This window comes from Mauremys mutica, chromosome 9 (genome assembly GCF_020497125.1).
Source record: "Mauremys mutica isolate MM-2020 ecotype Southern chromosome 9, ASM2049712v1, whole genome shotgun sequence".
Taxonomy (NCBI): Eukaryota; Metazoa; Chordata; order Testudines; family Geoemydidae; genus Mauremys; species Mauremys mutica.
The window spans coordinates 46,119,407-46,146,944 of NC_059080.1; the positions used below are offsets into that span (position 1 = coordinate 46,119,407).

The 27,538-nt window shown below is 45.5% G+C and overlaps 1 protein-coding gene and 1 long non-coding RNA gene across 3 annotated transcripts; one reads left to right on the forward strand and one right to left on the reverse strand.

The window, feature by feature from the left end:
- Positions 1–3,097: 3,097 nt before the first annotated feature.
- Positions 3,098–26,961, reverse strand: FAAH2 (fatty acid amide hydrolase 2). 2 transcript variants are annotated; one of them, XM_045030609.1, is made up of 11 exons: positions 26,663–26,934; positions 22,016–22,098; positions 19,973–20,109; positions 19,027–19,236; positions 15,783–15,902; positions 14,763–14,898; positions 13,374–13,491; positions 10,092–10,211; positions 8,020–8,131; positions 6,457–6,651; positions 3,098–4,549 (listed from the first exon to the last, which is right to left on the reverse strand). In XM_045030609.1, exons 1-11 carry the CDS (start codon positions 26,891–26,893, stop codon positions 4,374–4,376), a joined length of 1,638 nt encoding a protein of 545 aa, XP_044886544.1. In that variant the 5' UTR covers positions 26,894–26,934; the 3' UTR covers positions 3,098–4,373. The 2 variants fall into 2 exon arrangements, with proteins under 2 accessions (XP_044886544.1, XP_044886545.1); XM_045030610.1 differs by lacking the exon at positions 10,092–10,211 and having other exon boundaries at positions 26,663–26,961.
- On the forward strand, positions 18,564–26,411 carry LOC123377565. The gene is made up of 3 exons (XR_006582241.1): positions 18,564–18,702; positions 20,891–21,148; positions 26,124–26,411. It is a non-coding gene; the product is annotated as an uncharacterized LOC123377565 (long non-coding RNA).
- Positions 26,962–27,538: the final 577 nt, after the last annotated feature.

Sequence of the window (27,538 nt, forward strand, 5' to 3'; positions counted from 1 at the left end):
CAATAGGTTGAACAAGCAGAACCCAGGAAGTTTCTATTGTGAGATTTTGTGCCCCAAAGCAATACCCTGGCACCTCCATATTCACCACTGTCATGTAATTAGGATATGTTTTGTACAAAGTATGCCTTGCGGGGTATCATTCTAAAAGTCTTGAACTGCTAAACATTAATATCTCATTGGCTTGTATGTGTTATCATTGTATGTGAAGTTATGAAGTTTTGCTACATGTGTGTGACGGGTTCAGACACAGAGATCCCCTTGGGACTCTCACTTGATGTGCTGAAATTACCTCTGAGCCCATTTTCTCTGCCAGCTTCGGACTCCAGAACCCTGCCTTGTTGAGCCAGACATGCTATCCTGCTGCAACACAGACCCAGGTCTGGTCCACACCCCCAAAGCTGCAGCCTTTAACCAAAAACAGCTCAGCAGGTTACCTCTCCAGCACCCAAACACCCAATTCCCAATGGGACCCAAACCCCAAATAAATCTATTTTACTCTGTATAAAGCTTATACAGGGTAAACTCATAAATTGTCCGCCCTCTAGAACACTGATAGAGAGAGATGCACAGCTGTTTGCTCCCCCAGCTATTAATCATTTACTCTGGGTTCATTAATAAACAGAAGTTATTTTATTAAGTATAAAAAGTAGGATTTAAGTGATTTCAAGTAATAACAGACAGAACAAAGTCAGTCACCAAGCAAAATAAAGCAAAAACACACAAGTCTAAGCCTAATACATTAAGGAACTGATTACAGGCAATATCTCACCCTCAGAGATGTTCCAATAAGCTTCTTTCACAGACTAGACTTCTTCCTAATCTGGGCCCAATTCTTTCCCCTGGTACAGTCCTTGTTAGTTCCAACAGACATCTCAGGCGGTAAGCAGGGGTTTTCTCGTGATTGGCAGCCTCTTTGTCCTGCTCCACTCCCTTACATAGCTTTGGCACAAAGCAGGGATCTTTTGTCTGTGCTTGGCCCCCACCCCTCCTTCTAAATAGAAAAGTACAAGATTTAAGACGGATTTCAGTATTGGGTGACATGGTCATGTCCCTGTGAGACCTCATTCTTCATTAGCCATGCGCTGGCCCACACATATGCAGGAAGGCTTGCAGGTAAATAAAGTTCATTGATTCTGAAGCACCCTTAATAGCTTCCACTTACCAATGTAAACATTTTAATACAAGTTTATATCTTATTTTTCTAACTCCAGACATAGAAATAATACATGCAAACAAATAGGATGAACACACTCAGTAGATTACAAGCTTTCTGATACCATACAATGGATATTTAGCGTAAAGCATATTCCAGTTGTCATATTCACATTCATAAGCATATTTTCATAAAGTGTATGGAGTGCAACATCAGTGTGTGTTACTGAAAGATGTTGCGAAATTGGAAACATCCACAACAAGCCTTTCAGGTACAACAATGAAGAAGCTAGACAGTGCTAATGGCCATCAGCAAAGACAATGGACCATGGAAAAGGTTTGTCCTCGCCTGGGTACCCTTCAGCCAGCCTATGAATAATGGCTGCTATGACTTAGGAAGGCATGCAAGGGCATGTGACCAGACTACATGACACTGAACTCCATTTTGGTACCCGTATCTTTCCACAAACTGGGCTGGGAACTTATCTTGGACAAAGAGTTCCCACCATAGGGAGTGTCTATATAAGGTGGGGAGTGACGACATGATTTGTCTTGACTCCCCCGCAACTCAACACCTGGAAGAACCTCTAAAAGACAAAAGACTTGGAATGGGCCAGGGGAACCCAGGCTGCACAGCAAAGGCAGCCTATGCCTCAAGAATTTGCAAGCCTGCTTGTATCATCAGTCAGGGTGAGATATTGCTAATTCAAATCCTATCTGTCTAGTATATTAGGCTTAGTTTGCGGTTTTGTTTATTTACTAGGTAATCTGCTTTGATCTATTTGCTATCACTTATAATCACTTAAAATCTTTCTGTAGTTAATAAACTGGTTTTATGTTTTATCTTAACCAGTGTTTTTTTGAAGTGTTTGGGAAAATCTCAGCTTGTTCCCCACATCAAGGGAAGCAGATTAATTTAATGAGCTTGCACCATACATATCCCTGTGCAGTGCAAGGCAGTATATTTCTGGGTTTATACTCCAGTAAGGATGCAAGGCTGGGGAGCTGGTGCTTCCATAGTTGATCCTTAAATGGCTTCGGTAAAGCACCCAGGTAACTCAGTTGGATGTGTGGCGCCACCTGCTGTTGTGTTGGATGACAACAGGGCCTGGAGAGGCTGGCTGGTAGCAGCAGCAAAGCAGTGTGAGAGAGGCCAACCCAGGTGAATTGTTAGGGGGCACAGCGGTTCCAACGGCTCCCAGACTGCACCCTGTCACATCTACGTGTAGCTAAGGAATTGTGTATGACCAAAATTAGGGCATTAGGTTAAATAAAGAGTGAAGAGTATGTGCACAGAGTACATGATCTGCAACATTTAGCAATTTGGCCTCTCAAACAAATAGATGCTGCTGACTTGTGACTGAATCTAAACATGGTAACCATCAAATATCAGAAGCAAGATTTTAAAATGTTCTGTTCAATAACAAGTGGAATAACTAAAGGAGACACTCATCAGGCAGTGCTGGCTGATTTTAGTTTGTTTTTTCACAACTTAGAAATATAACCAATTTTTTTTTCTACCACTGAAATGCAGCCACCTCTGGAGTGGTGGGTGATAACTATACTCCACCTACACCACAACAGAACAAGGGTTGAGAAGAGGACAAAGAAAAACATGGACTAAATTCACAGGCTAATGTGATTGTATGTGCTGGAATTTGGATAAGCTAGCCCCTGACAGGAGTGCGTGCACACCATGGGACCTTTTAACGACCACAATTGGAAACAGCTTCAATTGATATCTCATGTGAAATACAGCACACCACCACGATAATGGTACATGGTTCAGGGGAACAGTGCCCTCAGTTTTCCTTGGAGTCTCATTTGCAGGAACATACTCAGCCCAAGCCACTTAGTTGGTGGCATCCAGTGAAACCACAAAGCCTGGGACCATATGGCAACAATTGCAAGCTTTCAACAATGAGGACACAGTTATGCCATGAACTGGAGGGATGCAATCTCTTTAATACCAGCTGAGTTATTTACATTTGATAAACATACACCATTGCTCAAAAGAAACAGCTGGTAGCCCACAGTGCTTGTGCATGCCCACTTGGGGGCCACATGGAATTAGGGCCCAGAGCCAAGGGAGGACAAAATTCTACATCTAGCAGTACCGTTTCTTTTCCCTCATCCCCTTCAGAAAAGTGTCTTAGGCAGCTTAGCAACAATCTACTGTCCCAAAGAAGTGGAAGAGAAAGGAAGAGCTGGGGAAGCCATCTCATGACACTGGGAGAAATGTCTTCTCCCTTTTTCTGGTGCAATAACGATCCCAGCAGAGGAGGTCGTCTCTCACAGCAGGAGTTCACTCTGAGCTCAAACAGTTTCAGCTCCATGGCTGTTAGCATGCAGGTCAAAGACCAGTGCTTCCTTTGCCCCTGAAAGAGCAGCTGTGCATGGAGGACAGGAGGTGGTGCTACCAGACTGGGCGCGCTGCCTTTAGCACTAAATGCTTTAAAGCAGAAACACACCCCATGCAACCCCTTTCCCTTCTGCAGTTAGTGGGGGAAATACAAAAACCTGTTCACTTCGACTCAGCTCAGCTGGGCTGCAGGTAACCAGTGACTCTGTTGTGCATGGACAGTTAAGTTAGGCAGGAGATGAGAAAGCAGAGCATCCCAGCTGCACAGCAAGCACGTTTACACATTCATGGGAGTTTTGAACATTGCTCTCCAGTAGGCACCGTGCTGGAAGATTATTCCCTAAATAACCCGTTAGTACCACGGTCCAGCCTGCCCCTTCTCCCTGTCACTTTCCTTTGTCTTTAAGAGGCGAACATAACGGAGAAAGAAAATAACTGAAAATAAAGAGTAGTGGTCTCACAATGGCAGCCCACCTAATCTGGGCACATGCTACCACCTTCCCCAGCAAGGGCATGAGCCTTCCATTCAGAATCCATGAGAACTCTGAGGTTCCTAAAGAAAGAAGCTGGCTGGGGATACTTGCTCGCTCCTTCCCTTTCCCATCGTCGTCTGCAGGAAGAGGAGGAAATTCCAGTTGAAAACATGAGCTTGAGCAGTAGTACTTGGCCACTGATTGGAGGAGAATGAGCACTTGGTCCTGGCCGAGTTAGCCTGCCCACGCTGCTCCAGAAAGGAACTTGGGCTGTGTGGGAGGGAGCGTTACTGTTCTGATCCAAACAGGCACTGATGCCCATTGCTAGCTTTTGGGGAAAAGATTGTCTCCATGTTCCTGCCATGAGGGGGTCCTAGGAATCACTGTTATGATTTTCCAGGGCAAACCCAGCCTCCAAAAGCCTTCTCCAGGTATCGAGCCATAGCCAGTGTCAGATGGTCATTGTGTGGGCCTGCCACCACCTGAATTCCCAAGGGAAGTCCCTCACTGCTCAAGCCCAGTGGGCACTGGGTGACAGGCAAGCCCAGGACATTGAAAACAGCTGAAAGAAAGAGAAGGGCAGATCAGAATAGACACAAAGTCCTCCATCCTTGGTCATGTGAGCAATCCATTCTCACCCAAGTTACTTGCTGTGGCCTCTGGAGAGTCCACAGGGTAAGCAGTGAATTTGACCCAGTACAGACTGCAAGGACAGTTCGAAAATGTTTAAATCAAGACGGATGTTTTTCTAGAAGATCTGATTTAGTTCAAACGGGAATTAATTTAGGGAAGTTCTCTGGCCTGTGTTATACAGGAGGTCAGACTAGATGATCACAATGGTCCCTTCTGGCCTTAGAATCTACGAATCTGCCAATTTTAATGATAAATCTGCATATTGGAGCCCCCAACTAGCAGTGGATCTCCAAGTGCCACTAAACTGTTTGTCTCACAAAGTCAAACTACTGCATCACAAGAGATGACGACAGTCATGCAACATCACCGCAGTGCATCAAAAGGTCATGACCTCGAGATGCCCTTTTTCATGATGATGTTCTATACCAGGGGTAGACAACCTATGGCACGGGTGCCGAAGGTGGCACGCAAGCTGATTTTCAGTGGCAATCACACTGCCCGGGTCCTGGCCACTGCTCTGGGGGCTCTGCATTTTAATTTAATTTTAAATGAAGCTTCTTAAGCATTTTAAAAACCTTATCTACTTTACATACAACAATAGTTTAGTTATATATTATAGACTTATAGAAAGAGACCTTCTGAAAACGTTAAAATGTATGACTGGCACGCGAAACCTTAAATCAGAGTGAATAAATGAAGACTCGGCACAGCACTTCTGAAAGGTTGCCAACCCCAGTTCTATACAGTGTCAAGTTGTTCCAAAACCACACTGCATCATAGGGCAACACTGAGACAAAGGGACTCAAGACTTGAGAAAGCCGTGTAAAGCGTATCAATGGGACAAATCCTGCAAATCTCAAGATGGGTGGCAACCCTTGGATGTTCGCTAGAAAGGGGCATATGTGATACAGCTTTAACACCCATCCTGTAAAGAGGATGAAGGCGACCCATTAGGTTCCCTGACATGAGGGTTCCCATGCTACTGCAGTCACACACTTTAGTCAAATGGCCATCACCAATAGGAGGTCCAGAAATGCCATATGGATTTAAAGTGTGGTTGTAGACACTGCCCATCACTTACAGGGTGGGGAGAAGCACCTGCCACAGGCTACGACTCCATTAGCCAAGTAACTGCCCCAATTAAAATATCTTGGGGGGTCATCCACGCTGCTCTCTCCACCCACGTGAACCTGGATATAGTGTTGTGTTCAGATAGCACTTATGTGGCTCCTTTGACACAGAAGCAAGAACTCAAGAGTTCATCCCAAAGATAAGTAGGTTTCTGCTCCCACTCTTCTAAAGGTTTACTCTTCAATTAATGGGCAGGTGCAAGGGAAATGGCCCTGCAAGGTATCTGCACAAGTCTCCTGATGTGCAACCAGAAAAATCACATCTCAGAATGAGCTCTGCAGTAGCATCTACACTACTGTAGCCTCTAGAAGTTCTGAGCAGGCCCTAAGCAGCATACAAAGGAATAAAACAAAAATAGGCCTGCTCCAGAGAGCTCCCCATCTAGGATTATGGGCCAAGGGACCACCAACACAACCACTGCTTGGTACCAACTGCTTTGCGGCACAAGTGAGAGGCGCAGTGCATCCCGGGTGAGAAAGCTCTCCAAGGTGAGATATCACATGGTTAAACTGCTCTCTTGAACCTGTGAATACATTTCCCCGATTTTTAAAAGAAAAGATTCTCATGAGATCCCCCGCCCCCCAGCTTTTTTTGATATGCCCTCACTACTGGGAACAGGCCTTTTGAGATAGTAATTGGGTAGCATTGCACTTCTGGCACAGCTGAGATTGCCAGCTTTCCTCCCACCACTCAAGGGCTGCTCACCTGTATACGCAAAGTTGAAAGGCATCCCCAAGGGAAAGTAGTGCTTAGGTGCCACTATGGGGTGGGAAGGGTACAAAAGCATCCCATCAGTCCCCAGCAAGTTCATCATCTCAGTCCGCAGGCTGTGACCCATGCTCACCAGCTTGGCATTCCCACCAGGGTTGAGTTTCATCAGCTTCTCTGTCAGTGCCAGAGCTATAAGGCAACAGCAACCACACATGCAGCATTACAGGGAGGCAAACAAGAGAGAGTACATCACACAGTGTAGTCTCCTTTACAAAGCACCATGGGCAAATATCCCCTTCTTAGCAAGACTAGACACGGGAGCATGGGAATTGCTCCAGGAGCAGGTGGGAGGAGACTGTCTCCCTCCTGGCTTGCATGTGGCTAGAACAGGTACTATCTGTACATGCAGGATGATCAAATGTGACATTCCTCTCCATATTGACCAAAGAATCTAGGAAGATTATTATTAACTCCTTAATGTCTAAGAGCCACATTTGTTACATGTAATGGCAAAGAATTCAAGGTTGAAAGGGTTCAAACAGCTCTATGTGAGGCACCTGGAGAGTTTTTGTGTTTTAAAGAGACCCATTCTAAGTCTGAGTCAGAAAGAAAATACTGCTGTCTTCTCACAGCGTCATCAGGAGCATGTCATGCCCTGCCCATTGAGATGTGTTCCCAGAAGCACGGACTGACTCAGATGAGAATCTAGAACAACCAGATCTTTTCATTCTATAATTTCTAGAAGGTTATTGGGTCTACTCTTCCCCTGTGCTTCCCACAAACACTGTCCAATGTTTTATCTGATATAGTTTTAAATGACTCAAGCAATGAGGTTTCTGCCATTTCCCTCAGGAGATTATTCCATAGCCAGATAAACCTTATGACCTCAGCATTCAGAAGTTTTTCCTAATAGTCCACTTACATTTTCCTTTGCAAAGAATCACCCTAAATAATTCTTCATCCTTGGCATTTTCATACTTCAAATATTTGCAGACACTTACTGTATATTATTAGAAATAATTTGTACCTGCCTTGATCTCAGAGAAAACCCAATCCAAAACTGGAATGAAGAGGCAACGTTCCAGTAAAAAACTCAATAGCCAGAAAAAAGAACTCCCACCCAACTCCATACCATAGCTACCAATATTTTCTATTCAGTCATATGCCACAAACATACATATCCTTTACCTCCTCCAAGTGCTACATTACTTATGTCACTGTATACGCTATACTATTTATACAATCACTCATACCCTGTTAAATGCAGTGATCTTTTGGGTGGAATGTGGCAACTGTGTATAACAGCACACCACTATTGTCTAGGATGGGTTGTGAATGATACCTTTTCCAACTGGAAGAGCTGGGGAGGAATTTAAGGATGCAGAATGTATTTACTCAAGTTGGAATCTGGCCAAACAATCATAATCATACAAAGAGAGCTTGTTTCATAGCTGCAGGCTGTAAATTAGGATTATAAACAACTGCAAATTCATTTTAACTTGGGTTTATTTATTTTTTAAATGGAAAGCCACATTAAATGAGATGGCTTGACTTTACCAATGGCAGGGATGGTGTGCAAAGACATCCCCAGGAACCATTTCATCAGCTCCCACAGCGGCCATACGGGCTTCCCATGATCTCCAAGCAGGTCTGTGAACAGCTGTGCTTTCTGCAATTAACACACACATCACATCAATGCTGGCAGGTGGTTGTAGTTAATATGCAGTGAGTGGTGAGATAAGAGAAAGCTCTGAACCCCTCATTACCAGCAGCATTATCAAAGTCATCAGATTATCTGCATTCTCTGTGGAGCAGGGTGGGGAGACCACATACTGCACCAGAAGTGACCAATCCCCATCTATAGCTGAACAGAAAAGTATTGTTAAATACAAGACTCACATGGGGTGTGGACAGGTTTCCCACACACTGCTAAACCAACTGACAGGGCCCACTACATCCAGAAGAAAGGAGGAATTGAGGTGGTATATTTTCAGCTGGCAGGGAGATTTTGTATTGGCTGTGGGGAAATCCTCATCAGCAAGGAGAGTGCTCAACCACTGGCACTGTCTACTTCTGATGGTGTACCCCAGATGATGCAATAAGGGGCAGAAGTAAATATTTTTTATGGATGTTCACCATTTTTACATGAAAGTTAGTGCTTTTCTCTCTGGATCTTGGGAAGAGGAAGATTGATGGAATGGGGACATGGCAGAGCTGCTTGGGATTCTGTCTTTCAGGGAGATGAGCCTTTTTGCTATTTGCATATGTAGCCCATTAAGTATGCTATGGGATTTTGACATGAAATACTGTTGTATAGTGCTTGGAGCTCAGGACAAACACTAAGAAGAGTCAGAAGTAATAAATAAAATGAGTGAGAGAGAAGATGGACACCAGCAATTAAAGCAAAGCACAGAGCAGGTAGGTATTATAATACAAAAGCTGTATCACACAGACCTGCCAATGAAAATTAACACTAACTTGCAGCACTGTTGACCACTATATGCTGGCTATTATATACATCATCCATAAATATATATGCACTAAGCACAAATAGCATTAAGAACAAATATCATAGCAGTTATATAACCTAACTTGGCTTATACCTATACTATAATCCTGTTCACTTATGGTAAGTACCCCATAACACCTGGCATTACCTGAAGTAAGCCTCGGCTTAAGTAGACAGGCAAGCTATCAGGACCCATGAGTATTTTACCATAGCAACAGGTAGAGTGTTATTCTCATGGACCAGTACTGGAATGTGCCAAAGGAAGAGGACACGACATATGATTGTTCTACCCTGATGCAAACCAAGAAGGAACCTTCATGGACCAGAACCTGGAATGCTGGTATCCAAAACAAAGATAATGAAAGGAACAGAACAAGTTAAGGAACTGCAACAAACTGATGGGTTGAATTTTAGTGACATGTAAATGAATATGTAACTTGTAAAATCATCCTATAGATACTAACCAGCTGAAACACGTAACTCTGGGAGCAGACTTTCTGCGTAAGGTGACTGTAACAACGCTGCATAGATCTGCTCCTGGACACCAGTATCGCATAGAACCTTTTTCCGGTACTGTATTATTATTGACTCATAGCAATAAACCTGACTGACACTGGTAGTTGGTCTCGAGTGTATTTCATAACAAACCAAAAAGTGTTGTCAAGCAATTGACTATTGAATTTATAAACATCATCTTTAGTTTCAGTCCTGCCTGTCTCCACTTCCCAGCAGTGTTAATGCACTTCAGTCATGATCTGCATCACCCTTCTGCTGCTGACAGCGAAAAGAGAGCAAGGTAAGCTAGTTAGAAAACTATCTGCTTAGCTGCGTCTGTAAGGACTTGCACAGAAAAGGCCAAAGCAAGAATCCTAAAAGGTGTCCCTCACCTGCTAGATCACTGGATTTACAGTCACCTCACGAATGGCTGACGCAAGAGGATAATGCTTAAAGTTACATGAAGATAGAGTTGGAAGTGGGGAGCGAGATAGTGGAAGAAGAGAAGACATGCCGCTGGGTCCAAAACCTATCAAGCATGTACACGTCCCCCTCTCTGTCTACTGACAAATAACAGATTCCTCTCCGCTGCATTATGCTTGTGTCCTGTCAGAATCAGACGCACCTGCCCATCACTGTCCCGGGAAGACATCATAGCAGACCAGATCTGGAAAGCATACTTCATCTTGTGGATTGTCACATACTGAACTTGGACCCCACAATGAGTCTCCAGGTGCTCCACCACCTTATGGAAATACAAGGGGAAGAGTGTATCCATCATGTTATGTGATATTTCACTACTCGCAGAAGCAATGAGAGATTGGTGGGCCTGGGTAAAGCTAAGGTAGCTAAGGCCAGTGGGCCAAACACAGCCCACAGAGTTGTCACACAGGATGTGGAACCACCCCTATTTTTATTATTTCGCTGGGTACTACAAGTCCAAAGCATGCAAGTCTCCATATTTAAGGCCAACAGGTAGAGTCTGCTCCATTTGATGAAGATCTGATGTTCCCTAGAAAATTCCCATTGCAACTGTCAATTGAACAAAGTCAGGGTACCTCAAAGCTAGCATCAAGGGGACCACAATAGAAAAGGACTTTTTTAATATAGCATCTTTCATCATAAGGTACAGTGGTAGAACACTCTACTGGGCAATGACTGTGAGGGCAAAAGGGGTAAGGCATTCTACACACAGCCGTGGCTCAAGACCCACCCTTGGATTTTATAAACATTACATTTTTATGACTAGTATTATGGCTCTTTCCCTTCTAAAAAATCCCAAAGGATCTCCACAATATAAACAAGGAGACTTTTATGTAGATAAAATATAATTATCCAAATTGGAATTTGGCAAGAACATTGGACAGCCTATTCTTGTGTAAAGAATTCATGGCTTACTCTGCATGTATGACTTGTCCAAAATCTGGACATTAGAACTGTTAGATCTTTAAGATTCAACATAAACTGGTACTAGAAATAAGTAAAAAGACCTCAGTTTAACATCTCATCTGAAGGACAGGACCTAAGCAGCAGTGTCCTAGCTCTGTGCTGATGGCTCAGCATTAAGTTAGATCCCATCTCTTAATGATGTATGCAATAAGTGACAAGTTTCCCGTATACAACTCTGATAATGCACTACAATCTCAATTTGTAATATGCCCTGGCTATTTCAGTTCTAGTCTCCTCTGTGCAAAGACTGACAGTGATGGAAATTATTTGGTAGTTTTATAATTTAATTAACTTCTGGGTGAAATCTGTACCAAAAAAATTAAAAACTCTGCACACAATATTTTAAAATTCTGCAAAATTCTGCATATTTTATTTGTCAAAATAACATAATATAATCATACTAGTATCAATTATTCTGGTAATTTATTTCAAAATACCTGTCAGCAAGTATGTCTGTAACAATACAGACCAAAAAAATAGAAGATTCTGGTCATTTTTTTGACAAATAGATTCCTTACTAGGCATATCAATACAGAACTTCGAGTAACTCATTTAAATTACAATACAGAACTGTATTTCCTGCACCTGTCAGAAGCAGTGCAAAGGCTTTGGAGTGTCAGGGGTAACAGAGGAGCTGAGGGAGATGGAAAGAGCCTGGAGTAAACCTGGAGAGTTGCTGGGTGTGGTTGGGAGAAGTATGGAATGGTTTTTTGTTGTTGTTGTTGTTGTTTTGGGGCGGGGAGGGCAGGATTCTTAGGGAGCTGGAGAGCCTCCTCCATGCAGACCATGGATGATCCCAAGCCTCTCCCATTCTGTCAGGCACATCTGCCCCTGTCCCCACACCCCCCATCCCGATGGGTCTCTGCAGTCCCCCACTCCCATTCAGCCCCTGCCTCAACACTGTCACCCCACTAGCTCCCGAGCCCATGCTCCAGTCTGTACCCCCCACTAGCCATTCTGAACTCCAGTCTGTGACCCCCATCCCCAGCAGCTCCGTGTGCCCCACTTTGTCCTAACAGGCCAGGTGCTGTGATGAACTTGTACTCCTGGAGGAATTTTGTACCACTGCATGTGCACAGAATTTTTTTTCTTCACGGAAAGTGCTATAGTTCCACCCTTTTCCCACCAGAGGCCACTGTGGCACCAGAACAGCCCGCTGCATTCATACTGTTGGCTGTTCTGGTGCCACAGTGAGCTCTGGTGGGCAAAAGGCAGAACTGCAGCATTTCTGGGGCAGAACATATTTTCTGCAGAAAAAAATAAAATTCTGCTGGACACACGAATTCTGCGCACGTGCAATGGTGCAGAATTCCCTCAGGAATATATAATGTGAACAAACTTCCACTGGAGATTAGATAGTCAACCAAACTCATTTTGGGGGGAGGGATAGCTCAGTGGTTTGAGCATTGGCCTGCTAAACCCAGAGTTGTGAGTTCAATCCTTGAGGGGGCCATTTCAGGATCTGGGGCAAAAATCTGCCTGGGGATTGGTCCTGCTTTGAGCAGGGGGTTGGACTAGATGACCTCCTGAGGTCCCTTCCAACCCTGATATTCTATGATTCTATGACTTGCATCATATCTAAGGTTGCTAGTTGGTCATGGAAGTCTCAGATTCCATGACTTTCCAGGACCTCCAGGACTTCTGCAGTGGCTGGTGTGGCTGGCTCGGGGGCCCCCTGAGCAGCTTGGGCAGCCCCTGGACAAGCTGTACCAGCCACTGCTGGGGCAGTCTCGAGCCAGTGCGCCACTGCCCCCACAGCAGCAGCAGGAATTTGGGTGTGAGAGCTGGCTCAGGGCTAGGGCAGGGGTGCGGGAGGGCTCTGGGCAGCACTTACCTTGGGGGGCTCCCCGGAAGCAGCGACATGTCCCTCCCTCAGCTCCTAAGCTCCTGGCCAATGGGAGTGGTGGAGCCGGCGCTTGGAGCAGAGGCAGCATGCAAAGCCCCCTGACCGCACCTCCATCTAGGAGCCAAGGGACAAGTCACCGCTTCCAGGGAGGTGCACGGAGCCAGGTAGGGAGCCTGCCATCCCAAACCCCTCTCCCCGCAGCACCAGTGGGGGTCCCGCGGTGCCCCCTCCCCCCCAAGCACCCACCATACCCTCCGCCAAGAGGGCTCAAGATTTAGTCATGAGTATAAGTCATGGACAGGTCACCGGCTGTGAATTTTTGTTTACCACCCATGACCAGTCCATGACTTTTACTAAAAATACCCATGACTAAAATGTAGCCTTAATCATAGCTAACTTCAGGCCTCCTGCCAGCATGCTCTTGATTCAACTGATTAGCATCCCATTCAAAAGTACTAGCATATAAGGGCCATGATAAACAAGAGATGGAACAGACATAGGTAGAGCAGGTCATCTCTTATCCAACTGATTCTCTGAACCTCTCCCTCCAGGTTTGTCTACCATACGTCTCACCATGGTATCTGAATGCCTGAATAACCAAGTCCCTCTTACCTTTCTCTGGGCCTGAAGAATTTCCCTGTCCACAGGGGACACGAAAACTGAACCACCATCATGCTCCATGCAGTAGAATTTTAGTTTATCCAGTGACACTTTTTCATCCAGCTTTAGCCTGCGGTGGAAGGAACAATACCTGGGTCACAAGTCTCCATTTCCTGCTATTCCCTAGATCGAAACACTGCTCACACACTTGCTAAAGTTCCTCAGGATGCTATACTACCTCTGTCATGTTAGAAAGGAGACAGTTGCTACTGACATACAAATACCTAGGTGTCGGCATTAAATACGTCTAACTGCTTGTCTCAGTGTCACACACAATCACTGGGTCAGCAGTTTCTACATTTCTTTTTTAAGAAAATCTTGGCCTCCCAAGATGCCCCTCCACATTAGATCGCTCAGCCAATAGCAAGCTTTAGGAACAGCATTCAGCATGGGCATTGGACAGCCAGTGCGGAGGTAGACACAAAGCTGAACACGAACATGTAAAGGACACATATGCAGCAATGAGCCAGTACAGGGGCAGAAGCAGGGTAGAAGAACCTACAAGGTTTCCCCCTGTTCTCACCACTGGTGCCTCTGCAGAAATAACTGCGGTCCATTGGAAGTCTGTGCTTGTCTGCTGTCAGACTTTCAGTCTCTTCTCTTCCATGCAGGATAGGGAAGCCTCAGGGAGCAAAAGCACAGGCCCCCAACTGGCTAGTGTGCTTTTGTCTGCTGGAATGAAAGGACTACACCTGAATGTGCTGAGGTAAGAGCAGGGAGAGGGATCCAAGAGCAGCCAGTAAGGGTCATGGTGGCTGGAATGAGGTGGATTGGCTGTAAGAATCTGGCCAGGAAGGAGGGAGAAGTAACCTATAAGATACTGTACAGTGACTCTGCATTTATTTTAAGCCATTTCCCATGTTCTGGGCCCTGTGCGGAGAGCTATTCAAGCAGTATATTTCACTCCCACCAAAACTCTGCAGCAGAGGACTCCCTATATGAAGCTTCAAATAGACAGAACATATACCACTCATAAGGGGGAGGGATGACTGCCTGTGAGGAGTCAATGCCTATGGCACTGGCACACAGGAAATCCAATACAGAGACTAACCCAGGTGTCAGGTGCCAAGCTGGCACCGCTGCTGAAGGAACAACTCTGTCGTGCAAGATGCTGCACATTTGTGTCCCTGAGTTTTGCTAAAAGACTTAAAGATTTCTGCAACCTGAATTCTAAGACATCCCCTCTTGATAGACTAGTATAGGGTCATCCACCAGTTTGGACCAGTTGCTTAACATATGGCACATTAAAGGAGTAATCAGAAATAATCAGATATATGCCTTACTGGCCAGAAAGTGGTTGAGATCAACTATGAGTTTCACAAAGTGATAAGAGCAACCTACTTTCTGACTCCAGGCCCAGCCATGACCCTCAACATGGGCTCCAGGTCCTCAGCATAGCGACACATGGGACCCGTACACAGGAACTCCGTCCGCACGCCCAGAGCATTGGGGAACTGACCATCATTGGGGACCACTCCTAGAAGCGCAGAGGCACATGAGTTAGTCATCACATAGCAGAGTGCATACTTGCAAACACAACTTCATCCAAGGTGATTGTCACAGGAGAGCTGCCCTTGGGATTCCTCCATGTGAGAGCACCATTCACATACTCATATGATTCACATGCCACTTGGGGGAAAAAAGTGAACAGCTGAAACAGACCAGAGCAGCATGCCACTTGGCTACTTACAGTCCATCCACACTAGGTCACCCAGATACTAAGTTACTTGACAGAACCACATGGTAATGAGAGGCTCACAGAATAATGAGAGGCTGTAGCTACAAGAACACCCAGCCATTTTGTTGCTGAGTCAGAAACATTGACCCTGTCAATGTCCTACTGCAAGGATTTGGTACCTAGTGTGTCAGGTCTGATGTCACCACACTTTCCCTGAGTTTGACTCATAAGAACAGACACACTGGGTCAGACCAATGGTCCATCTAGCCCAGTGTCCTGTCTTCCTACAGTGGCCAATGCCAGATACATCAGAGCGAATGACCAGAACAGGGCAATCATTGAGTGACCCATCCTGTTGGCCAGTCTCAGCTTCCGGTTCCTAAAATATAGGAGACAGGGTCAGCTTCTCTAACTTCTCAGGCCAAATTCAACTCTGGTGTAACTCCACTAGCTTCCAGGGACTTACAATGGGGAGGAATTTGACTTCCAGCATCCAACAATAAGCTATTACTGAAAATCCTCTCTCAAAAAGATATACATATGTCACAAGGGGGCACACAGAACACCTCCCCCCACACACCCACACTGATACCTGTGGTTACCCTGCCAGTGGGAAAACATCCAATGTCATTTCTGACCGGGGGGGAAGAAGATGCAAATTCTCAATCCTGGACACTTGGTACCTGTGGTGGGTTTATGTCCAAAGACTCCATTGAAAAAAGCAGGCATCCGAATGCTGCCGCCGATATCTGAGCCCACCCCAATTACGGAGCAGGCAGCTCCCAGGACACAGCCCTCACCACCTGCATGACAACAAACAACAGAGAGTTATCACTTTTCCCTATGCCCACTGCATAATGCTGCCTTCATGCTCGCTGCTATGGCAGCCAGCTAGCCTGTGGCAGAACAAAGGAGCTCTGCTTGCTCTCCCTGCAGAAAGTCACAGAATTTAAGGCCACAGGGGACCATCAGATCTGGCCTCCTGCTTATCACAGGCTGCTAACTTTCACCCAGAAACCTCCATGCTGAGCCCTATTACTTTTCCTATTTCAGTCCTCAGGAGACTAAACTGTTTGTGCCACAGGCAGAGACCAGGAGAGACCAAGGTGCCACCAATGCCCATGGCATGTTAGAAAGGAGACAGTTGCTACTGACATACAAATACCTAGGTGTCGGCATTAAATACGTCTAACTGCTTGCCTCAGTGTCACACACAATCACTGGGTCAGCAGTTTCTACATTTCTTTTTTAAGAAAATCTTGGCCTCCCAAGATGCCCCTCCACCTTATTCAATTCACACCCCTTTTCAAAAGGATGTAGGATCCACGTGATCACATTCCCTGTGTCGAGCAAGTAATTTGGAAATTACACCACCCATGGGGACAGGCTACACCTACTTGGCTATGGTTCTGCTGGCGCAGTTTCTCCAACTCAATCTGATATTGGTGTTCCCTGTCCTCTTCTCTCACCTCATACTGACCCTGCTTCTCCCTCTTTTCTCTTTCACACTGATGCTGCTGCTCCCAGTCTGCAAGCTGCTGGTTTCCAGACACACTTGATCCCTCTCTAGATGGAGCTTGCCTGGCTCCAGATGATGGGCTGTCCACCATTCCTGTTGCAGTGGTGTTCTTGGTCTGGACAGAACACAGTTGCTGTATCTGTCAGTTTCATCCCTGCTTCTCTTCAAGGTGTTGCCTCCAAGACTCTCCCCATCTGCTAGGCCCTCTGCCAGCAAGCTGGAGGTTCTCTTCAAACTTGGCATTGTTTCTTGACTGGTCATTAGAATAGAGCAAATCAACTCATTAGGAGTTTGTTCTGTCTTCAAGCTGATCTCCCTTTCTCTGCATAGCTCAATCAGCCCATTTGTCTGCAGCTGTTGACAATCCATTTTCCCATCTCTCTTTTCACTAGTCCTTTTCCCAAAAAGACTTTTTTCCCCCCTCTGTGCTTTTCCTTCTATAGAACTTGCTTTTATTGCATTTATACAAGTCACACTGTTACAGTTTCCATCACTGCCACCACAGATGTCACAGGTCAGGGCAACTGCCCCTGTATTTCCCCTCTGGGGTCCAGCGAGGGCATCCACTCTCAAGCTTCCAGCACCCTTCCTGCTCCTCTCTTCAGTGGAGACACGTATCTCTCTCTCTCCGGCTGGGGTATCCAGGGTGAACAGTTCCCTGCCTCCACTGTGTATTTCCCAGCACAGTCGACCTAAAAAGACCTGCTTGCTTTCTCTTCAGAGACTGATAACTGAGGGACTATTACAGATATAAGTTACGACACAGCACTTACGATGCAAATCTACTTTATTCTTAAGGCAAAAAGCATTACAATCAATAAAAGAACCTTCATGCCTACTAATAAGCTTACCAGCGATCACCCCACCCTCGGGGTTTCTTTGTGGTTACAAGTTCACCAGAGCTTCAGCACAGAACAAGCACACAGTCTTATGAGGCCTCAAAGAATCAAGTCCTTCCAATCCTCCCTTAAGGATCCTGGCCATTTGCTGGATCAGGCAGAAGGTCCTGAGTCATTTAAAAATCAGGCTTTTATCCAGAAGTCTTTTCTTTGTCTGTTCATAACTGGAGAATCCAGTTTGAACCACTATACAGGGAGTCCTCAGACTTACGACACAATTTGTTCCTCAGAATTGCATTGTAAGTTGAAATGTTGTAAGCCAAAACCGCTTTTCCCATAGGAATCAATAGTATAAAGGGGGATTGGTTCCTGAACCAAGGCTTGATATACTATTTTCACCACAATAACCCAGATTTTCGAACTAAATAAATTATAGATGACTAATGTAGCAATATCAGTGTTTGGTAAACACCATTCAAATAAATGTATAAAATCACATATGCTTTGATTTTCCAGAACTTTTTGAAGGGCTCTTGGCTGGGAGCTTCTCTGAAGTCTGGGCTGCAGGTTTCTCTGGAGTCTTAAAGAAAGTGTCTAAGGTTTAGACAGATGTTCCCCTCTTCTCCTTGTAAATTTCTCTGTAGCAGCTGTACATGTTGGATATGCCCCTATTCACAGATGCACTGCGTTCGATGATGGGAGACAGGCTGGGAAGACAGCCAGGGAGGTAGGCAGCAAGGCAGGTGGCTGCTCAGAATGCCGGCAACATACTATGCAGAACTGGGCTTGCTTTTTACAGAGTTGCTTGTAAATAACTTTGTGGTTGTGTTATAATGAATGGAGCTGGAAGGGATCCCTTGCAGTCGCTTGTCTGATTGGCTTCCATGGCCAGAGTAGCTTGTTGCCAGGTAGCCTTGCTGATTGTTTTTGATTGGCTCCTGGCCCCAGGCTCAGCCAATCAGAAAGTTTGAACAGTGACATCGTGATTGGCTGAGGCTCAGCATGTGATGTATGCTGTTCTCTCTGCCAGCTTTCATCATAAGGGCGAAACGAGTGTCATAGGCTTTCATCATAAGGGTGAAACAGGCAGTCAATTGAAAAGCGTCATAAGTGGCGTCCGACGTAAGTCGGGCATCGTAAATCCGAGAACTCCCTGTATGCATCTCTCTCCTGGGGGGCTGAGGTGTTCTTCAAGGGGTGATGCCAGAGGAAGTTTATTAGCATACCCCCTCCCTACTAGAGAAGGTACATACAATGCCACACCACCACATACACTCAAAAGGTATTAACCCTAATTCAATATGGTTTAACTTAATTCAATAAATTTATCTTAATTCCATGATGTTTGGTCAGGATATTACAGAATATCATCAGTCTGTCACAATGCCCAATAGCCAAAACGTTCACCTTTGAATTCCCATCATATCAGCTTGCCCACATGCTATATGACAGCTATGTTTGTGGCTAACCAGTTAAACATCTGCAGAGCTTTTAAAGTACAAAGTGATCAACAAGAGGAATCTGGCAAACTCATCTGTGCACTGTAGTATTGGCTTCCTGGATCCTCACCTGAGCTGCCACCCACGATCCTTTGCAGGTCATATGGGTTGTTCGTTCTGCCGTAGACATTGTTGCTAGACTCATACCACATGCACAGCTCACTGCAATTGGTCACACCCAGTGGAATTGCACCAGCTTGCTTTAACCGTGACACCACCAGAGCATCTGACGTGGAGATCAAGTTGCAACGGCTAACCAGGCCAGAGGTATTGGGCATCCCTATGGTGACAAGATAAAAACCAGATATAGTGGGTCAGAGATGCAATAACAATCCCCTTGAGATTACAAGCTATGCCAGTGTGAGTGTTCCGGGAGGTGGTCCAGGGAAGCTCATGCTAGGAGGGAGAAAGCAAATATTTAGGGAGCAGCAAAGAGTCCTGCGGCACCTTATAGACTAACAGACGTATTGGAGCATGAGCTTTCGTGGGTGAATACCCACTTCGTCGGATGCACCCACGAAAGCTCATGCTCCAATACGTCTGTTAGTCTATAAGGTGCCACAGGACTCTTAGCTGCTTTTACAGATCCAGACTAACACGGCTACCCCTCTGATAGTTACAGAGCAGTGGCTGAATGTCAATGGGCCAGTTAACATTCCCACACAGTGGGTCTAATACAGTGCCATGCAAAGGGGAGAGGAAAGAGACTGACGGGAAGAAGCTGTTTGCAGTGCTGTTGTAGCCATGCGGGTCCCAGGATATCAGAGAGACAAGGTGGATGAGGTAATATCTCTTATTGGACCAACTTCGGTGTAAGCTCAAACACAACAGAAGTGGGTCTAACAAGAGATATTACCTCCCCCACCATGTCTCTCTCAAGAGGCAGTTGGATTTAGCAGGCTCCACCACTTTGGCCTCCATGCCAAAGCCACGACCCTCATGAGAAAGGAGCAAACTGACAACAGGCTGCAGAGTAAATCCAAACAGCGCCTGGTAAAGCCTGTGTGTAAACGCACCATGCAGCGCGAAGGCCTCCTTGACGGTGAAAGGAACCCCCAGGAAGGGAAATTTTTCCTGCAGGGAATCTTCATCTCCATGACCTTCCGAGAGCAGTTTGTCAACATGGTGGGCCTCCTGAAGGGCTGCATCGAACCTGAGGGGAATGGTTGGTAAGGAGAGGGAGGGGAGAGAAAACTGGTCAGTCTCTGACTGGACTCAGATGAACCCCCAGTTCATCTCTAACCAAATCCCAACCAACATCTGAGTGGGCTGATCAGCCCTTTAGATGGGGGTGGTCAAAGAAAGAGAAGGACTTGGTGAAAAATAAGTAGATTAATGTGTTAAAAGCAGATCGGTTGTAAAGGAAACAATATGAAGCAACCCATTACTCATTTCCCTACCCCCATCACTATCCCTTCACCATGGTAAGCCTTTCTCTGGCCAGCTCCTGAACAAGGGAGGGGGTGGGGAGTGAAGACAGAGGACCAGGAATCAGGAAATCTGGGCTCCATTCCCAGCTCTGCCACACACACACTGTGTGAGCTTGGCTGAGTCCCTCATCTGTAAGACAGGGGATTTGGGGCAGTAAGTTTATTAATATTCGTATAATGCCTTGCAATTCTCAAAAGAAAAGAGGTATATGAAGTACAAGGCAGACTGCCACCTTATTTCAATACTTTTACAGTTATAGATCAGGCTGCTCCCACACAATGAATGACAGACACACACCAGAAATTGGTAACCTAACCAGTTCTACTTTTTTTCAGAAAATAATTGAACACTGTATATGTCCTATCTATGAAACATCTTTAAGGTAGACAGACCTGCAGTTAAATGCATTCACTACTGGGTGTGATTGGTCCCCAAATATCATAACATCCATTCATTAATAGTTAGATATGGACTAACCCAAATTTCTGTGTTTCTTCTGCAAGTGAGTCTGAAAAAGGGATGAAGGAACTAGCCCCAACAAAGTAAGAACCAACTTGAACACAGACTCAAACCCTGAAATGAATCAGCTGCCTCTGTTTCCTAGAACCACTTGGAAGCAGCAGAATACCTGACAGACACACCATGCTCATGGCATTTCCAGCCTCACTGGAATTAGAAAGTACAGTATTCTCATCTGGAAGCTTGTGTTTGCAGGACTTCTGTGACTCAAGTGACACGGAAAAGTTCTGTCCATCTATACAGTAAGTAATTATTCAATTAGAATACAGAATTAAGATAATTTACTGACTCACACGTCACAAATTTTAAAATAATTAGACTGATTTAAAACTATCCTGGATTCTGCCTGTGAAAGGCAAGAAAAAAAATCATTCATATTTTTAGCCTCTTCCTTGTTGCAAAGGAGTACAGAGAAGGTAAAGAGAAATGGAGCAAATATAAATAGCAGCAAGAGGCTCAGTGAATTCAGGTATAAAAAGGTATAAGGTTGATAGCCCTGAATCCTCTATTTATCCATGGAAACAGTAAGAACATGCTGTGAATGTTAATTGTTTAAACAGTTCTCACTGTGTTTTATGAACAGAATGGCCTCTGTCTTGTATTCCACTTGTATAACACTTCTGATCTGGAGAATGATCATTGATAGTTACATATTACTGGCATATGTATGATCCATTAAGGGCACAGTCACTTGGTCAAGTTTAATTACTTGCTAGGTGTATATTGCTTATAGTTACAGAAAATGTCAGCAAAGAAAGTATGTACTATGAGCAAGAAGAACAGAGCTCCTCCACCTATCACAACCTCCCCAGGAGTCAGTGACAATTAATTTCACCTAAACTACGGGTTAATCTTGCAATTCTAACAGATGGTTGAGGCATTCAGCACTAATTCATTGCATAAGTCATGTTTGGTTGACAAGTCACTCGGTCCTAACGTACCCTCTCCACCAGCAAGCATGACATGGGGGGAGGAGGAGTGATCACATTTGGAAAGGTGGAGAACCTCACATGGAGGCTGGTTATCTTGCTCTGTTGCCAATCATGGCTTGTAACAGTTGCTAAACTGGACTATAGAAAAGTCAATTTCCCACCTTTCCCCTGGCTCACCTGGCCTTGACAACTGCATTGACAAGTGGGTTTATCTCCTCGATCCTCTTGATATAAGCCTGAACAACATCAGTGCATTTCACCTGCAAAAGGCAACAAAAACAGATACTAACTAGGACCAGGTGGCTGGACAGAGGGTGAGAGGGAGGCTGCTGGTCCACCAGGATGTTCAGGCAATTAGAGATTTGAGAAAAAGAGAAGAGGGAACTAAATTACTGCTCTCCTGGGACTGTCTTTCGGCTCCCTTGAGCCCCTATATCAGTTCACTGGGTGGCGGTCACTTACCTTCTTGACCGCTTCACTTCCCCCAAAACACCCATGCACCCCAGTAGCCATTTCCCTGGAATTCCCATTCAAATTAATGGAAAGTCAGGATCTCTCCACTGCAAATTCAATACATAGGGATCAGCTAGCCATTATAGAAATGCAGCCACCACGGCCCCTCAATACAGATCACTTAGCAACCCTATACCACAGATCAGAATAAGAAGCATATCCAGCTTAAAATGGCATGGGGAAATCGGTGGGATGCAGTGACAAGAGCTGGAATTTAGCCAAGACACTAAGGTTTACACCCGGTCTGGCAAAAAGTGCCACAGAATCTTTCATAAAAACTACTTACCCAGTATGTTTCCACAGCACACTTCCCACACCTTCGCCCAAAGGCTCCCTAAGGATATTACAGATTGCATATAGACAGATCACTTGACTGCCATGCAAATTCAACCATCTCTGGGGAGAATGTGATAGCCATACTGCACCAGCCACATTTGCAAAACGGTTTAGGAAAAGAAATGGAAAACACCTTCACTTAATGACAGCCACAGTTCACAGACTCAGTTTGATATTTCATCTGACTGACAGCACATCCAGTAGCACAGCACCCCTAATGTTGTTTAAGGAAGATGTTGTCTTGAATACTGAATAAGGGGGAGAATGCCCCCTACTGATTCACCATTACCAAAAATACATTGCTTTGCATTATTAAGGGTTACTCAGTTAAAATTTAAAGAGGCCCTGACCAGAGATTTATCGATACTAGAGTAGAGCAGGCAACTTGATTTTATCCTACCAAATAAGACTATTCTATAGTTTGGCAACCCTTTTTCATATGCGATTATGCCATTCATGTTTTCATACATGGTATAAAAGTTTTGGTACAAGGAGGATTATGACCTATGATGATTTTGTAGGAAGAAAAATCAAACAATGACATTTTTTAAATATATGGAACATTATTCCCGATAAGTGTTGTTGACTTAATTTTCAATTATGCAATTATAGTATTTAGCTTGTAGGCTTTTTATGGCAAGAATCTGTCTTTTCAATTGTCTGTGAAGTGTCATGCACACCTATGGCAATGGAGAAGTAAAAATATATAGCACTATAAATGTAAAGAGAATATACATTCCGTTGGATATTAGTTAAGATACACACAAACAATTAAATGGACTCCCTGCTCCAAAGACTTTTCACTTTAAAGGCAAAAAGATGCAGTACAGATAATAGACAAGGAGTGACAAGTCACTTCCATGCCTAAATAAAATCTATAATGTACCAATGTTGGTATAGAAAGGTAGCCATATTCTACTTCAGCACTGGCTCATTTCAGTATAAGCAAGTAATCTAATCCCTGCACAAGCAGCTCATTAGGTACTTCAGGATGATAGGCATAAATGTAGTATTTAAATCTAAATGTACTGTGACTTTACAATACACCTATCATCTCCTTAAGCAATCACATGATATTGTTATAAATATCTACCCAAGTATTTCTCATCATAAACCTGAATGACTGCTTCACAAAGTACATGTAGAAATAAATAGGACTAGTTACACAGGAAACCAATTAGCCAGCTGCTCTGCTCTCTCACAAACACACATACAACTTAAATATTTTTTATGAAAAGATTGGAGTTTGCTGTGTTCCGAGGAATTTAGATTCCCCGGAAGAATACTAGCACCATAGAATAGGCCTTCTGACCTCTGCGCAGGCTCTGGACTTCCACTTTCAAAAGGACAGACGCAACTATGCTCATGATCAACTACACAATTTTTTACTAATGAGAACAGGACAGTTTTGTTTGTCATCAGATATTTCACAACATGCTGCAAGATCTCTAACTGCACCTACTGCTATAGGGATCATAGTGTGTGAAAGAGACGCAGCAGATTGTATTCATGACTGGAAATCAGGATTTTCAATTTCTAATCCTAGCTCTGCAGAATGGGACAAGTCACTTAGTCTGTCCATATCTCAGTTTCCCCAAATGAAAAACATTTACTCACCTACTCTGCAGGAGTGTTGGCATAATTAATGTTTCAGCTGTGCTTTGAAAGAGTAGTGTTATACAGCTGCTCTTGGTAAATATTATATTATTACTGGCAGGTCTGTACCTTGGGAGATTATAGCTATATTGCAGGAACACAGCAATGGATCAGCCAGTGTATGCACAAGATTCAGTTTGCTAGCTAAACCCCTGTTTAAGATTGCAAGACTGTTTACCTAGCACAAGTTGAAAACACATGCATCCAATGCTTAATCTGTGTCAGTGCTGAGCCCCAGCACCTCCAGGCTTGACAGTTCATAGCCCCAGCACCTCTGGGCTTGCCACGTCAGTTATGAAAGTAAAAAAACTGCTTGATCTCCAGCACCTCTTTCATTACAAATTAAGCACAGCATGCATCACTGTTCATCTTAGGGTAGTGGAAAACCATCTCCCTTCTGAAAAAATATACTGATCATCCACCTTAGTATAAAGCACTAAAACCTTAATCTCACCCACAGCCTAGTGAATGACATCAGAAATGTAAAATCTCAGAACTGTGTACGGACAACTTTTCACATGTTAGGAAGATGCAGACATTTGTTATACACCATCTGACATGGGTTTTGTCATGCATTAATAAGGCATCCAGTGCTCAGTGTCACAACCTTCCTACAGGATTGAGAAACAGGAGACTGATCATAAAAATTAGGAAAGATGATTAGGGCTGTTTTCACACCAGATTGGGGCCCATGGCAACTTTAATACAAAGGTATGGCCTACACCAACTCCCAGAAAAGAATGCTGAATAAAGATTAATCTTGATCCAAGCAGAAGTCATATTAATATAGATTAATACCCATTAATTGCAATGTAGATATTCCCATTGCCTCACTGAGTAACTGCAATGTAGACATAAACACCAGCAGCTGGCCTGTGTCATCTGATTCAGGTTTGCAGAGCTAGGACTGCAGGGCTGTAAGATGGCAGTATAGACATTAGGGCTCACACATGAGCCCGACCTCCGGGATCCCTAAAGTGGGTAGTCTCAGAGCTCAGGCTCCAGTCCGAGCGTAAGCAGAATCTTCACTAAGTGCTACAGCTACCCCGCTGCAGGGCTGTAAGTGTAGACCAGTGTTTTTCAACATAGGGTCCGCAGACTATGTCTAAGGGGTTTTCAAAAGGTGACTATGAAAATAAAGTTTCAGATCCCAGAAAAGGCATTCCGTATCTGAATACCCTGACCTACAGCAGTGTTGTCATTACTGTAGAAGTTTTCAGTTTAAGATTTCTATGGTAGCGATCCGCAGACCACAGGTTGAATTTCCAAAGGTGTCCAGACCTCTGTTCAAAAAATTTTAGGGGTCCACAAATCAAAAAGAGGTTGAAAACCACTGGTGTAAACAAGCCTTAGGATCAGCTTAGAATAATATGTGCCAGAAGCTGCAGTCTCTGGATGTTGCACTGCTCATTAGGGTGAAACTGTCACTTCTGCATTGTATGTTGACACATTCCCCCATCAAGGCATGCCTCCATTGAGAATTATATGAGAGGTACTTCCTCTATGTAGAATTCCCAAAAGTCCCCCATGTCTCAGAACTGCCTGTATTTCAAGGATTATTCTGACCAAGTGGGACTATGTAGTCTCCTAACCAGGAGAAAGTGATGGCTTGTTTTGCCAAGGCCAATCAGCTCATTACTAGAGAAAAGGAGAGGTCTAGCTGGGAATTTATGGAATTCATATGTTCCACACGATCAGCTCTCCAGACATCCCCTCCTCCCACATAGTATTGAATCAACAGACTCTGATCATGTCAGCCAGGTCTCTCTCTCCCAAGCAGATGCTCAGGATGATCTATCAGACAAGAGGAAGAAGAGAAAACTAGTCCTTTCCCATAGAAGAGTGCAGCTGGATGGCTCCTGGCCAAGGCAGCCTGATCTGGGACCTGGCGCCCCTTTTGTCTGTATTCTCTCCTGGTGCTGAGAGAAGCCCAGCAAAGGGATGAAATGGGGCTGCCCTCACCCCGCACACATATACCCCATCCCACAGCACATACCTGGCACTGGGACTCCCACCTGCTACCCACAAAGTGCAGCACTAGGTATATAGAGGGTACCTCCCACCCCCCAGGCAGGCACGATTCCAAGCTATAGAGAGGCTCTCCCCCACCTCAGCGGGGCAGGAGAGTGCAGCGCGTGTATGTAGCGGGCCCCCACACACACACCCAGGGGGGCAAGAGAGGGCGGGGAGCGCACAGCGGCCACTTCACTGCGACGCACGGGGAGAAAAACTAGGCAGGGAACCCAGGAGTCCTGCTCTAAGGGTGCCCCTTCCGGGAGGCGAACTACAAATCCCAGCAGCCCCCACCCCCTCTCTCACCTCTCGGCGGCGGATGCGCCGAGCCAGCTGCCCCGCCGACAGCAGCAGCAGCGGCTGGCCCGGCGGTGGCACGCAGCGCGCGGGGGGCGCCCCGGCCGGCTGGGGCAGCGCGGGCGGCCGGGGGCCGAGCGCCGCGGAGGCGCGCGCCGCCAGACTCAGCAGCACGAGGAAGGCGCGCGACAGGAGCCGCAGCAGCAGCACAAGGCAGCGCTCCGCGCGCGACAGCGCCATAGCGAGGCAGGGGCAGGGAGGGGGACCCACAGTGCAGCGCGCGGAGCCGCCGCCTCCTCAGTCCGTAGGCTCCGAGCCGGGAATGGCACCGCCTCGCGGGGCGGGGCAATAGGAAGCACGGCCCCCTAGGGAGGGGCGAGTGCTGGGGCCCTGCGGGGAGGGAGGGTCACAGTGGAGGGGGGAGGGGTTGTGTCAGAGGCTTGTCAAGGGGGGAATCCCCAGCCCTGGGCAGCACCCACCGATTATCCCGTGGCCAGTGACACCCCCCCACCCCCGCAGCCAGGGACAGTGCTGCCAGGGCAACCCCCCCACACACCAGGGACAGCACTGCTGCGGCAACCCCCCGCCCCCCCTCCAACCTGCCCAGCTAGGTCTGGCACTGCTGGAGTCACTGCCCACCCCCACCCATATGTAAAAATTCTGTCCTAGGCCTCAAGCCACGCTAGTAACTGAGAGACAGTATTGCCCATGCTCATACTACAGTGAGGAATGCATTATAAGAACCTATATCCAGGTCTCAAACTCAACTTACCTTAGGGCCAGTGACAGACCTCAAATCCTCCCAGCGGGCCAATAATGTCACTGAAGATGGTGTTCGGAAAAGAAAACGTTTATATTGTATTTTCTATTTCAAATTTTTTAGAA

Excerpts from the sequence above, each read along its gene's own strand:
- FAAH2 (XM_045030609.1), bottom strand. The coding sequence starts at position 26,893 with ATGGCGCTGTCGCGCGCGGAGCGCTGCCTTGTGCTGCTGCTGCGGCTC. Across the intron at positions 22,099-26,662 it reads GGCGCATCCGCCGCCGAGAG|GTGAAATGCACTGATGTTGT; the intron begins GTGAGAGAGGGG and ends TGCCTTTTGCAG. Across the intron at positions 15,903-19,026 it reads GATCGTGGGTGGCAGCTCAG|GTGGTGAGGGCTGTGTCCTG; the intron begins GTGAGGATCCAG and ends GTTGTCATGCAG.